Source organism: Meriones unguiculatus, chromosome 1 (genome assembly GCF_030254825.1).
Source record: "Meriones unguiculatus strain TT.TT164.6M chromosome 1, Bangor_MerUng_6.1, whole genome shotgun sequence".
NCBI lineage: Eukaryota > Metazoa > Chordata > Mammalia > Rodentia > Muridae > Meriones > Meriones unguiculatus.
The window spans coordinates 39,898,389-39,912,072 of record NC_083349.1 but is presented as its reverse complement, the minus strand read 5'-3'; the positions used below and the strand labels follow the sequence as shown (position 1 = coordinate 39,912,072).

The window sequence follows — 13,684 nt, the reverse complement described above, 5'->3', positions numbered from 1 at the left end:
AGCTCCTTTAATAAAGAATAAAAATATATTCACATATACCTAGGCTATATAGCTAGGTTCTTCTCTGACTGCCTCATAACTTAAAATAACCATTTTGCTAATCTACATTCTGCCACATGGCTGGTTAACTCTGTTCAGGTACCATGCATCTGTCCTCCTCATATCTTCCTGGATGAATCCTCTGTGCCTGGCTCTATCCCAGAATCCTTTCTACCTGCTGGATGTCCTACCTTCTCTTCTACCCTTTCCTATGGGCCATAGGGTTTTGTTTTGTTTTGTTTTGTTTTTTCATTTTTATGGATGAAAATGCATCCATACAATACATAAAATATTCTCTCTATAACTGACTGGTCTGACCTGTCTGTCCCCTTACCGCATCCTCATTTCTTCCAAAAGTCCTTTAAAAGGCCCCCATACTAGCAGCCTGATGGTGCCTCCTGCTATATAGAAGCTATGTGTGCTTCAGTCAGTGGTAAAATGTACATCATAAGCATTTGGCTCGGTGACATTAAGCACATCACTGTGCAGCCACCATCCTCATCCTGCCCCAGAAATTCGTCACCTTCTTAAACAGAAACTGTAACCATTAAAGTCTAACTCCTCAGTTGTGACAAGCTTTTCAACATGGCTAAACTAAATGGGTGACACAACAAACTCAAAAGTCATGAATCTGGGAAAGGGACAGACAGGAAGTCATGGGTGGGAGGGAGGTATTAATAAATAGGAGGGAAATAAGAGCAGTTGGGAGAGTAACCAGCTTGCATTGTGTTGGATAAATTGTCAAAGAACTAATCTAATAAACAGAGTAACGTTGCAGGGACAGTTTCTTAACAGTTGTTTTCCCCAAAGCTTTGATGATTGCCCTTGATTTTTAGGAGTGCCCTTCCAGCATAATGAAAACAACTCCTTCCATGGGGCCTCATCACACAGACTGCCAAAACCCCTTCCCAACCCTGTAACAGAGAGCCAAGGGGCTAGCAGAGCAGCTGTCTTGCAGCTAAGGATTATGAGCATGGTGTGAGTCTCTGCTTCTCATGACATCACAGTTGTCTCACAAACAACAGATGGGGCCCCCAAGTGTGCAGTAGCTTCATGGGACTCCTGCATCTTAGAGGTCGGACAGTAGCCCACAGAAAGAAAGGACTTTATTCCCCGCCCCCCTCACGCCACAATCCTTTCTACAGACTGGAATCATTCATATGCAGGAGGCCAGGAGCTAGTCTTAAGTATCAGTTCTGTGGTATGCCGTTCCACCCCAAGCTTTTGTTGCAGAGACAGACAGAGCTCAAAGCTGTAATGTGGAAATTGTCAGCACACTCAGCTTTTCTCTGCTTTCCAAACATGTGTGAGGCAGACTGGCCTCTCTGAAGTTCTCTGGTGGTTTCAGAAACAGGAAGTATCATGTGCAAGTCAAGAAGGGAGAAGTAGTGGGGTGGTGGTGGTATGCACTCCTTTGATCCCAGAATTCAGGAGGCAAAGGTAGGAAGATCTCTGAGTTCAAGACCAGCCTGGTCAACAGAGTGAGTTCCAGGGACAGCCAGGGCCACAGAGAAAAACCCTGTCTTGGGGGAAAAAAAGAGATGTATTTATAATCAAAAAGAATAATTAATTCATACATAGGAAGGGGGTTCTGATGAACTGGCAAGCTTGTTAAAATCATATATTTAGGAATAGACATTGATCTAGATTGCTTGAAATCAGTATTTCCATATACATGTGTTCTTACTACAAACCATACCCTGAAGTGATTTGCAAAGGCTAAAAATATTGAAGAGACGTAGACTGGAATTAGTGTCCTAGAAAATCACTCCCCTTCCAGATATGACTCCTCTTCCAAAAGGAGCACAATTACATGAGTCAAGCAGCATGGACTGATTTCCTTTCATATTCCATAGCATTAAGCCCAAAGCTCTCTGGAACTGTTGGTCTTGTCTTAACTAATAGCTTTCACTTGACACCCAAGACTCAGAAATAAAGGAACAGAAAGCAGAGCAGGCTGCAGAAGTTGCATCTATATGAGTGTGTGATCCAAACAAGGGAGATGAGGGTATAGGAGGCTGCAGAGGCAGCCCTGATTTAGTTAGATCCTGTGCCAGGAAGAGTCTGGCACAGAGTAATACTTTCCCTTTCAATGCTGAGAAACTAGTATCTGGCGTCCATGAAGGAAAGAACTTGAACCAATACTCAGAATGACCATGGCCAAGAATTAGCATCACTAAGTGAAAGACAGTCCCAGGCCATCTGTCACTCTAGATGCTCTGCTTCCTACTTTATCACTTAGCCCCTCATAGTCTTTTCTTTGCACAGAGAAAGCATTTCAAGAATAATGCCTTTCCTACTAGAATCTCATCTGTAGCAAAGGTCTTTTACATGGGATTTCAAGTGGCCTTTGGAGAACTCCAAAGCAAAATACAGTTTTTTCATTGTGTTTTTTTTTTTTTCGTTACCTTAAAAATTATTTCTTGAGATATTTTTCTTATACAGCTCAGGCTGGCATCTTGCCTCAGTCTCACAAGTACTGGGATTGCAGAGGTATACTACCACACATACCTAACTCAGGGTGCTTTTTAATTTAGCATGCCTTCTGGTACCATCAAAGTCTATTGTACCACTAATTTGCACACAGGAAGCACAGAACTCCTTAATACATGGTTTGATGACATACCATGGCCATTTTCATGCCTTAAACTTGTTTTTCATGAATGTTTTTCATGAAACTACATTAAACATACTCATCCATTAGGCTTGTGTGTGTTTGTATGTGCACCCATAGCCATGTGTATTTGCTTACTCTGGCACTAGCTTAAGTGGTACAGTGTTATAGAAAATAAAACACAATAAAGTTTTCCTGCATTGCTGAATGTGAAAAACACCCAACGTAGCCATTTTTATGCCAATGAACAAGTGAAAGTTAGACAGTTACGGATTATCATACATATAAAATATTTTTTTGAAACAAGGTTTCAGGGCTTTTTTCAAATATGTTTTCAATAAATTTTTTGAGACAAGATCTCAGGTAGTCCAGGCTGGCCTCAACTCACTGTGTAGCCAAATATGACCTTGGACTCCAGTTTCTTCTGCCTCTGCCTCTGCCTCTGCCTCTGCCTCTGCCTCTGCCTCTGCCTCTGCCTCTGCCTCTGCCTCTGCCTCTGCCTCTGCCTCTGCCTCTGCCTCTGCCTCTGCCTCTGCCTCTGCCTCTGCCTCTGCCTCTGCCTCTGTCTCCAAAGAGCTGGAATCACAGGCATGCACCACTACTCCCAGCTTTATGCATGTTGATTTTTAAAAATCCCTCAGATGATTTGGAACTTGTTTGAGAGCATTTGCTTTAATAAGACTCGGATTTTTACCATCTCTTGGATTTGTAGTAACTTTGCCTTACAGCATCCAGCTCAAATGCCTATCTCATTGCCAAGAACTTCGTTCCTTCAGTGTGAGTTGGTGGGTCCATATGTTCTAGAAGTGATCAGAGTTGTTTGTGGCTTAGTGCTATGAAAGAAAATATGTTCGCCCACCCGCTCACAAATATTTCTGAGCATCTACAATGACAGAGCCCTGCTCTAGGAACTGGTGATTCAGTACTGAGCTAAACAATGAAAATCTCTGTGCAATACAGAAGAGGGAAGCAAAGATTAAAGAGGAGAAAATTAGGTGACCCACTAAAAGGCAATTAAATGTTATTAAATCATAACAAATTAAGGGACGAGGTGTGCTGAGGGAGCAGGTAGGAGGGGGAGATGGCGACTTGAAACTGTGATGTCAGAATAGGTCCAATAAACAAGGAAACACCTAAGCAGACACTTAGAGGGAAAGAGTGAGGCCCGAGAACACCTCCAGAAGAGCCAGGGTTAGCATATGCCAAGGCCTGAGGTGATATCCAAGAACAGAAGCATCCACTTAAGGAGGGATAAGAACGAGTAGTGAAATGTAGGTGATGGGAGGCAGATTGTTCTGGGCGCTAAAGCAATCCTGAGGCCCCTAGCCTTGACTCTGGGCTGAACTAATGGAAGCTTTAAATGAAGGCATGGTACCATTTAGCTTTTTGGGTTTGGGAAGATGCCAGTTGGCAAAAGCACTTGTGAAATCATGAGGACCAGAGAGCCCGTGGATGCAGTAGCACCAGCATCTGTAATCCCAACACCCCTCTGAGGAGATGAGAGGCAGAGACAGAGGACTCCCCAGCTCACAAGCCTGACAGCTGGCACACATCACAGAAAAACAGCAAGAGAGAAGGCAGCAACCAACACTCAGGTTGTTCTCTGACCGCCACACATGTGCAGTAATCAGACACATGCGCACATAGATACACTGTGTGTGAATGCACACATACACACAGCATACACATACACATGAAGCATTGAGAGTAATGATCACTATAGAAATTTCTGAGCTTAGACTGTAGGAGATAAGGGAGGAACAAATACAGGAGCTAGCAATCTGTCATGTTAGTCCAATGGGAAATGACTGGATCAGTAGAGGGAGTGGGGTGAGGCTCTGAATATGTCTGGAAGGTAGAGCCACCAGGAGTTCCTGACAGCCTGGATGAGGAGAGAAAGAGGGAGAATGCTGTGTGGCTCCCATGTTTGGGGCCCAAGCAACTGGAAGAGCTGGGATAGATTTGGGGGGAGCTGGTATGCTTTAGTTCTGTCGGACTGCTGTGAGAAACAATCATGAGCTAGACAGCTTATAAACAACGCACACTTTCTCAAAGTTGTGGAAGCTCCAAGACCAAGGTTCCAGCAGATCTGGGGAGGGCCTTCTTCCTCAGATGTAGCTCTCTGTTCAAGCTCCCCTCTCATGGTAGAAGACATGAGTTAGTTTCAGAAGTCCTTGATACTGATCTCATTTGGGATGAGGGGTCACTGCCCTCATGATGTAATCACATCCCTACCTCTCCTCTTAATATGGATACCCTAGGCATTAGGGTTTCAGTGTATAAAACTAGAAGGAGTACAAAAATATTTGGAATATTATCTGTGAAGCAGTGATATAATCATGCGACTGACATAATACTGGTGCATTAATCACCTTCGGTCTATTAAACTGAATTAAAAACCATTGAATGAAAAAGTCATTTGTGGTCTAATCCTTACAGCACATCAATTTTTCTTGGATCATACATACTCTCCAGTATTATAAGATCTTTTTCTCAGTATTACAGCCAAAGTGTCTACATTTCCAGAAATGCTACAAAGGAAAAATAAAATGTGATGGGGTCTTTTGTTAACTGTGCCTGCTTTACATCTCTCTCAAGGTTACTACATGTATATTGAGGCCTCGCACATGGTGTATGGACAGAAAGCACACCTCTTGTCCCAGCCGCTGAGAGGCGTCCCTGGGAAGCACTGCTTGACTTTTTTCTACCACATGTATGGAGCAGGAACGGGCCTGCTGAGTGTGTATTTGAAAAGGGAAGAAGACAGTAAGGAGTCCCTGCTATGGAGAAGAAGAGGTGAGCAGAGCATCTCCTGGCTGCGGGCCCTGGTTGAATACAGCTACAAGAGGCAACACCAGGTAAGCCAGAAGGGATGGGAGCCATCAGGGAAGCAGGTACTGAAGTACCTGGTGCTCTCCTGTTTCTTGATGCAAAAGAGAATATTTTGTCCTTTTTCAGAGCCAGAGATAAAGGCAGGATTAATTGAGAGTAAATATAATTAGCCTGTTATTGATTAACTGGGCAGTGAAATGAAGGCAGGGAATGGAAAATCAGACAGGACAGTCATGCGTAAAGTGATTGTTTTTTACAATTCAAGGATAAAAGGGTACCTTTTTTGTCTTGGTGTGTTGTGCATGTCAAGTACATTTCTTCCAAAACGAAGTCTCCTTTCTTCTAAATACACTACTGCTCCTATTACCCATGATCTACTTGTATGTAAGAGCTTTTGTTCTAAGCTGCCAGTTAAGAGTGTGTATAGCCTGTGGTTAGTTTTTTAAGCCTCTGTATTCATTACTGTGTTATTGTAGAGAAAATGGGGATCCTGATCCAAAGTCCATGGTCATCTCCTCCCCAGACCCCCAGCTCCCCATGTATTAACGAAAACCCTTATCCTGGATGTACTCCATCATTCCAGTAGAGGGGGATGAGCAACTATTCTACCCTAGAAAGCCTAGGCTGCCTTCTGATAGCCACAGACTTCACATGGCCTCCAAAGCTGAGGCAACTTTTAGACTCCCAACAGTTCTTGAAACCACTCTGTAGAATTCTGGTGTGAGCATGCTCTCCAACTAAAGCTTCCAACTTCCTCTGCAGCCTTGTGTCTGGGTGATAAATCTCCTGGGCCCACTTAGCTCTAACCACTGGCTGGCTGCCTGCTCTAAGCTCAAATCTTCCTGGGAAGAGGTATACAAAATATGGACTTTTATTTCCATCCTCTACAATGAAGACTGATATTATAAAGAGCTAAACTGAAGATATAGCAAGTCAAGTGGCTGAATACAATGCCACTCATGCTGCTACATTGATGAGGAACAAATGATAGAAGAAACATGTTCTGCTATCTAGGAAGGATCTATCAGCTAAGCACAAACAACTGTTTGGAGATCTATTAGAGAATGGCAGATTTCTCCATGAAGATTTTTTTATGACTGCTATAGAAGATACATAGGCCAGACCAAAACTTACTAATGCAGCTAGTTGATCATCATTCAGAGATGACAGCTCAATCTTCTCAGGCTCCAGGGAAGTCAGACTCTTTATCAAGTGGATCTCAAGGCATGGTCCAAGTACCAGCAGCATCTGAAATACCATTTTACCCAAAATGTTATTTCCCAGGTTTCACCTAGAATACTAAATAAGAAACACTCAAAGGCTTTGGAACCTCAGAAATTTATTTTAAGTAAGTCCACCAAGTGATTCTGATGCAAGCTAAAACTAGAAAATCTCCAGAAATAAATGAATCTGATTCTTTAGGGATGGGATCCAAAACGCTGATACCCCCACGTCAATTCTACAGTGAAAATATCAAATCCATTACCTTATGCATGCCAGGCAAGTATTCTATCACTGGGCTATCCTTCCTAACTATGCTCTCAAAAGACACTGATAGACGAATGTTCTAAAATTTGTGTTCTGGGGATCAACACGGAGGTCCTTGCATAAAATATACTATGCATATATGTAACTGTGTAGGTGGTCTTAGAAATTGGTTTTGTTTTCATTTTAAGAGATCTGGTTATGTAGCCCAAACTGGTCTCAAGCTCAGAATTCTCTTTCCTTAAATTTCCATTGCTTGGATTCTAGGCACGAACCACCACGCACAGCTTGAAGTACTGTTAAACATAGATTAGCAAAGCATCTGGAGGGCCATTTTGGAATGTCGCAGTTCAAAAGTGCAAGGTGGTTATAGAAAGTTTCAGTTCACAATCAGGAAGGAAGAGCCTAGAATAGAATGACTCCTTTGGCTAATAATGGAACAGGTAATCATTTTCTTCATTTGTACTTAGTGCTCACCTCAAGAATCCCAAATACTTGAGGGGGACTAGGCTATAGCCTACTGTCTAATAAAATGCAGACACGTTCGTGCACATAGGCCGGCCATCTGTGACACAGTGGGTACTTACACTGCTGAGAGTTGACTGTAGGTTGTTCCAGTTAGTGTCATAGCTCCACTTTATAGACAGAGGAAAACAAATGGCTGGTGGAGAACTCACACCCAGATCTGCCTAATGCCAAAATCTGTTTTCATAACCACAGTCCTACACTTTCCACTGCCCCAGAGAACTTCCAAACTGTCCTCATTCCCTTAGGGTCACAAGCACCAAGTGGCCTTGGGCAAACCTGTCTTCTCTGGGATTTTTTCAGCATCTTCAAAATGGGTAAATAATTCCCACCATGCTGACACCAGCAGAGTAAAACTGGGTATCAAAAAAGATTATGTGTGAAAGGGTTTTATAAACTTCAATGTACCAAATTATTTTTAAAAAATGCTTCACAGTTTTAAAAACTACATTTTTTTTCAGTTCTCCCTGGTCTCTAATTCTCATTACCATAGCAGAACTGATATTCACAACAGGTGTATCAGGCATCCAGGTTGAGTTCTTGTAATTTAATATAAAATATCTCATTTTAATAAACATTTATTGACCATGGGCATTAATATGGATATAACCTAGAACCTCCACTCAGATGTAGCCTGTGGTAGCTCAGTAACCAATTGGTTTCCCAAAGTGAGGGGAACAGGGACTATTTCTAACAGGAACTCAATGACTGGCTCTTTGGTGTCCCCACCCCCGAAGGGAGGAGCAGTCCTGTTAGGCCACAGAGGAGGACTTTGCAGCCAGTCCTGAAGATACCTGATAAAACAGGATCAGATGAATGGGGAGGAGGTCCCCCCTATCAGTGGACTTGGAAAGGGGCACGGTGGAGATGAGGGAGGGAGGGACTGGGAGGGAATGAGGGATCAGGACACGGCTGGGATACCGAGTTAATAAAATGTAACTGATAAAAAAAAAAAAAAGAACCCTCAAAAAAAATGCTTCACAGTTTTAAAAACTACATTTTTTTTTCAGTTCTCCCTGGTCTCTAATTCTCATTACCATAGCAGAACTGATATTCACAACAGGTGTATCAGGCATCCAGGTTGAGTTCTTGTAATTTAATATAAAATATCTCATTTTAATAAACATTTATTGACCATGGGCATTAATAAATGCTAACTTTCTGCTATAAATATAACATACGAAGTTTTTCTTTTGAAGTTTACATCCTTGTGGGAGAGCGATTTTTAAAAAATATACTAAATTATAAGCTAATGACTGGATGGATGATTCATACTGGAGAGAATCTTGCTCTCTCCCAGAGAACCTGAGTTTACTCCCAGCACCTGTGTTGGGTGGTTCACAACTTCCTCTAACTCCAATTACAAGAATCTGACACCATCTTCTGGCTTCCATGGGCATACACACACACACACACACACACACACACACACACAGCCACACACACGCACACACACATACACACACACACGAAAAACTTTTAAATAGTAAGCCACAAATAGATAATAACAGTGCCAATAAAAATAAGTCAATTTGAAATCACAGGAACAGAGTTGAATAAAGGGATAGCTGAGCTGAATGTGGCACAAAAAGTGATGAAATGATAAGTTGATGGTCAAAACCCTGTAACATTTCATGTAGAGAAAAGGAATGAGTTTTGAGATCTATTGCACAAGAGTGACTACAGTCAATAATAATGTATTTCATATTTTAAAATTATTAGGAAAATAAATTTTAAATATCTCATCACTGTAAAATGATAAACCATTAATAATCTGCTTGATTTAACCTTTGTGTATTATTAATGAATACTGAAATGTCATGTTGAAATTTATAAAGATATGAAAGCATGGTTTGTCTATTAAAAATAATCTTAATTGAAGAGGGAGAAGGGAGATCAAGATGATTAGCTGATAAAGTCAAAGGAGTATTAGGATAATTTTGCAAAACATTACAGGACATGGTATTTGTTTTGAAATTATTCCAAAAGCAGTGGTTTTAAGGTAATGATCTGATTTTAAGCAATAGCTCTGGCACCTACTTGCAAAGCCCAGTGTTACAGGAGGCAGGATACTTGGACCCTACAGCACTAGTCCTGGCGAGAACAGAAGGTTGGCTAGGAAGCAGCAGTAAGAAACCTGCAGAGTCTTGCTTCTGAGATGTAGCATAAGCTGGTCTTGAACTCATGATCCTTTCTTAGCTTATCAAATGCTATGATTTGGGGTATTAAACCACCACACCCAGCTTTACTTTGTTTTCTTATAGCTGCCTTAGTATTGATAATTTTGACTTGGTTTTCTGCAGAGTTTTACATAGTACTTGCTTTTAATTATGGCTGCTACCAAACCCCTAATTGCATAATGATATTACAAAAATGAATATAGACCCACCTGATGTTGAATCTTTGGATAACTTTTAAGTAGTATCCCACAGTATTGCTAAATATTGAATTATTTCTATCTAAAATTTCTAACTATCCTATAGCACCCTTGTAAATGCACTTGGATGTCTCAGCCTGCTGTTTGGGAACCAATAACATATCTAATTTAATCCTGTATTTGTTGCAGTTGTCCTATAAACAAATATTTGTTTATTGGTTGCTGTAGCATAGGGTTGGTTAGACTTAAAGTACAAAGATAAGCCAAAATAATCTTGTAAAATGAAGAAAAAAAAAGAGTTGCTGCCACATACAATCACAACAGAGAAGGTACAGGGCTATCACACGGTTGTCACTCAAATATTAAGGGAATTCATAAAAGGTTTACAAAGTCCAGAGTTTGGCCAAATCACTGATTATTCAGAGTATCATTCCATCAGAATTTGTCTTTTAGAGTAATTTGAATCCAAAACCCAGTTGTTGCTTGTGTTCAGAAAACAAAAATGTTTATTAATTGCATTCATATATTCTTCTGTGCAGATGCATTAGAACATTGTGCCCTCTTTTCTCACCTCTTATTTTGATTCTTGTTTAGAGTTATATATGAATTAGTGTTACTAGAGAAATAGAACTCAGGAATATGGGTAGGCAGATAGACAGATGGATGGAAGGGAAGAGAAGGAGTTGCTATAGAAATTAGTTAAGAATTTCCATGACGTGTAATCTGCAATCCGGGGGACCAGGAAAGCTGTAGCACAGCTTAGTCTTGTATCTGAAAATGGGGGAAATAATGGTCTAACCTTCAGAAAGACCTGAAGCCTTGGCTGAGATAAGTCTTAGGACCAAAAGCCTCAGAGCCCAGCATTCAGATGCCCAACAGCTGGAAGTGATAGCTGCCCAGTGCCAAAAGAGAACTCAGTTTTTCTCTGTCTCTACCCGCATTGAATAATTGCCATACATCCTCACCTGGGCCACTTTTTTAAAGGCCAATCTCCTCCCAGAAAGTCCTCCACAGACATGGCCAGAAATAATGGCTTATAACCACCTTGGTACCCCTTAGCCCAGAAAAGTTCATGCTTAAAATTAATCATTACATGTTACAGACTTAGAAAGTTACCTTGACCTTATTTTGCTATGTGTCTGTCATTAACTTCATTAATTTCAAGATAATTACATAAACTTATTAATTATTCAATTTATTTTCTTAATTTTGGGTAGCTTTAATAAAATTAGCTTAGGAGCTTTTTAAGTAATTAATCTAAAGCATAAACTGATCTAATGACACTGGTAGGGCAAGTATGTGTCTTCTGGACAGTTATCATCACCCACAATCTTCTCTGAAGAATTCCATCATTTATTAACCATTGTTGCAACATCCTTGGAGCTGGTGATCTATTTTCCTACATTAAGAATATTTGTGGGCTGGAGAGATGGCTCAGTGGTTGAGAGCACTGTCTGCTGTTCTAGAGGTCTGAGTTCAATTCCCAGCAACCACATGCTGGCTCACAACCATCTATACAGGGATCTGGGTCCTCTTCTTGCATGCAGGTATAGATGCTGATAGAGCACTTATCTACACAAAATAAATAATATTTAAAAATATTTAAAATATTTAAAAATATTTAAAAAATAATATTTGATTACTTCTTCAAAGACTCTAAACTCATGAAACAGAACGCCCTCCCCCTATCTCATTGGATTGTGCCTTTGATGTTGTGGTATTGAACATAAGTGAGTCACCTTTTGAATTTAATTATTCTACTCAGTATTATTAAGCTTTTCCACCTAATGCCAGTATCAAAAGTAGATTCAGTGGGAGCCTAAATGAGCTGATGAGTCTAGCCTAAGAATGCTGGGAGGTGCTAGGCCCAGAGTGTTCTAAGAGGTGTGGGCTGTCAGGTCACTAGGAAGCACTCCTGATTAAGCATCTCTGGGGAACTGCCTAAAGATGCCAGAAGAGTCGCCAGGGTGCCATACTTCACTGTAGAATATTTAGATTACAAATAACCTAATTTGAATTTGTAATTTTATTTTAGTTACTGTTGTCTGGTTTTGTTGGATTTGATCTCAGAGACTGGGTCTCACTATGTTTCCCCGGCTGGCCTCAAACGTGCAAGATAGAGCGGGCTGCCCTAGAACTTACTAAGTAGCCTACACTGTCTTGAATTTGCAGCAATCTTCCCACCTTCGCTTCTTGACTGCTGGGGTTATAAGAGCTAGGCTTGAATTTGTAATTCCGTATTCCTTTCCTCAAAGTCAGCCCCACCACAGATCTTCCAAAACAGCACAGTTTTATCATCTTGACTGTTTCTAATTTCAAACTGCATTCGTTTTCAGATAATTTTTGAAGCCGTTCGGGGAGCATCAATAAGAAGTGATATTGCCATTGATGATGTTAAATTTCAGGCAGGACCATGTGCAGGTAATATTTTCCTCAATTACGGAAGCTTGATTGGAAGCGAGATTTTATAATATAGTCTCAAATTATAAGAATGCAAAATTATCTTTTCTATAGAGAAAACAATTATTGTCCATCTTTTCTGACAGAAATGGAAGATACAACTCAACAATCATCAGGATATTCTGAAGACTTAAATGAAATTGAGTATTAAGAAATGATCTAAATTGGATTCAGAAGATAGAAGTTGTACCTCTCTTCAATCAAAGTGAAAACAAAAGAAATGAATACTGGATATTCTTAACTATTGCCTAAATTGAAACGACTTCAGAACACTCTCTCTCTCATTACTTTTGAAAACTATATATATATATATATATATATATATATATATATATATATATTGTTGACTCAGGGCTTTTGTCTTTTTTCCCCTGCACATTTGACAACTGTTACTAGAAGTACAGGCTACTGGTTTTGCATAGACCATTTCAGTTTAATTTTGGTGCCAGCTGAAATACAAATGCACTATCGTGTTGTCATTTCAAAGTACACATGTAAAGGGCACAGTCAAGATGAATGTGCTTATTGAAGCCTGCATTCAGTGAATGTATTGGCAGATGATGTCTTGGTGGTTTTCCTTTTGAGTTTCAAGTATGGAAAATTTTACTTAAATAATGCAAGGTGTCAGTAATATCTGCAAAATGAATTCAGTGTTCATGGTAACAAGTTATTCTGGAAATAAAGTTTTGTTTGTATATTTTATTCATAAAAAAACGCTATAAATCTTGACTATTTTACCATAGGTATGCGAAAGGAGCGTTCATAGAGCCCCAGAGTAAATCCACGCTAATTAATGCTGCACTACAAGGCAATGCTACCCTCACTGTTCTCTCTTTGAACTACCGTGGACAGTTGCTAGGAGCATCTGGATAGAAATGCACCTTTTCGAAAAGGCATGCTTGAATTTTTTATATACACATGCCCCAAAATTTTTATTGTTAAAACAACTTGTTAAACAACTTGACCGATTTTTATAATAAATGTTTTTGTGATATTTCAAATAGTATATAGTTTCTATAAACTATGGTTTTTCTCTTGACTTATTTAGAGAATGGTATATATGTGTGCAATTGTGTGCCCAAACAGCTGTCTAAAACTTTAAAATGACCTAATAAAAGATAATTTGAAAATCCTTTCATTAGCAATTAACTCAGTTCTACGTTATTTGTCTTTATTAGAACATACTTATTATGTAATCGCAAATTCTAATTTGAATCTCTATTCTGTCATAATTAAATGTTTTAAGTCACCTTATTAGTGACATTAATATCACATATGTTCATATAATAATTAATATTTAAGGAATATTTCATTTCAAATAAGCAATTTTAATTTTCCTGAAATTTATCTTT

The 13,684-nt window shown here is 39.8% G+C and overlaps 1 protein-coding gene across 1 annotated transcript in view; it reads left to right on the top strand.

Moving 5' to 3' along the window:
* Positions 1 to 13,481, top strand: part of Mamdc2 (MAM domain containing 2) — a 153,332-nt gene extending 139,851 nt beyond the window's left edge. The window contains exons 12-14 of the mRNA XM_060387614.1: positions 5,252 to 5,511; positions 12,209 to 12,293; positions 12,419 to 13,481. Of these exons, the coding sequence (XP_060243597.1) occupies positions 5,252 to 5,511; positions 12,209 to 12,293; positions 12,419 to 12,483 (410 nt within the window). The 3' untranslated portion in view covers positions 12,484 to 13,481. The remainder of the gene's footprint in view (positions 1 to 5,251; positions 5,512 to 12,208; positions 12,294 to 12,418) is intronic.
* The last annotated feature ends 203 nt before the right edge of the window (positions 13,482 to 13,684 follow it).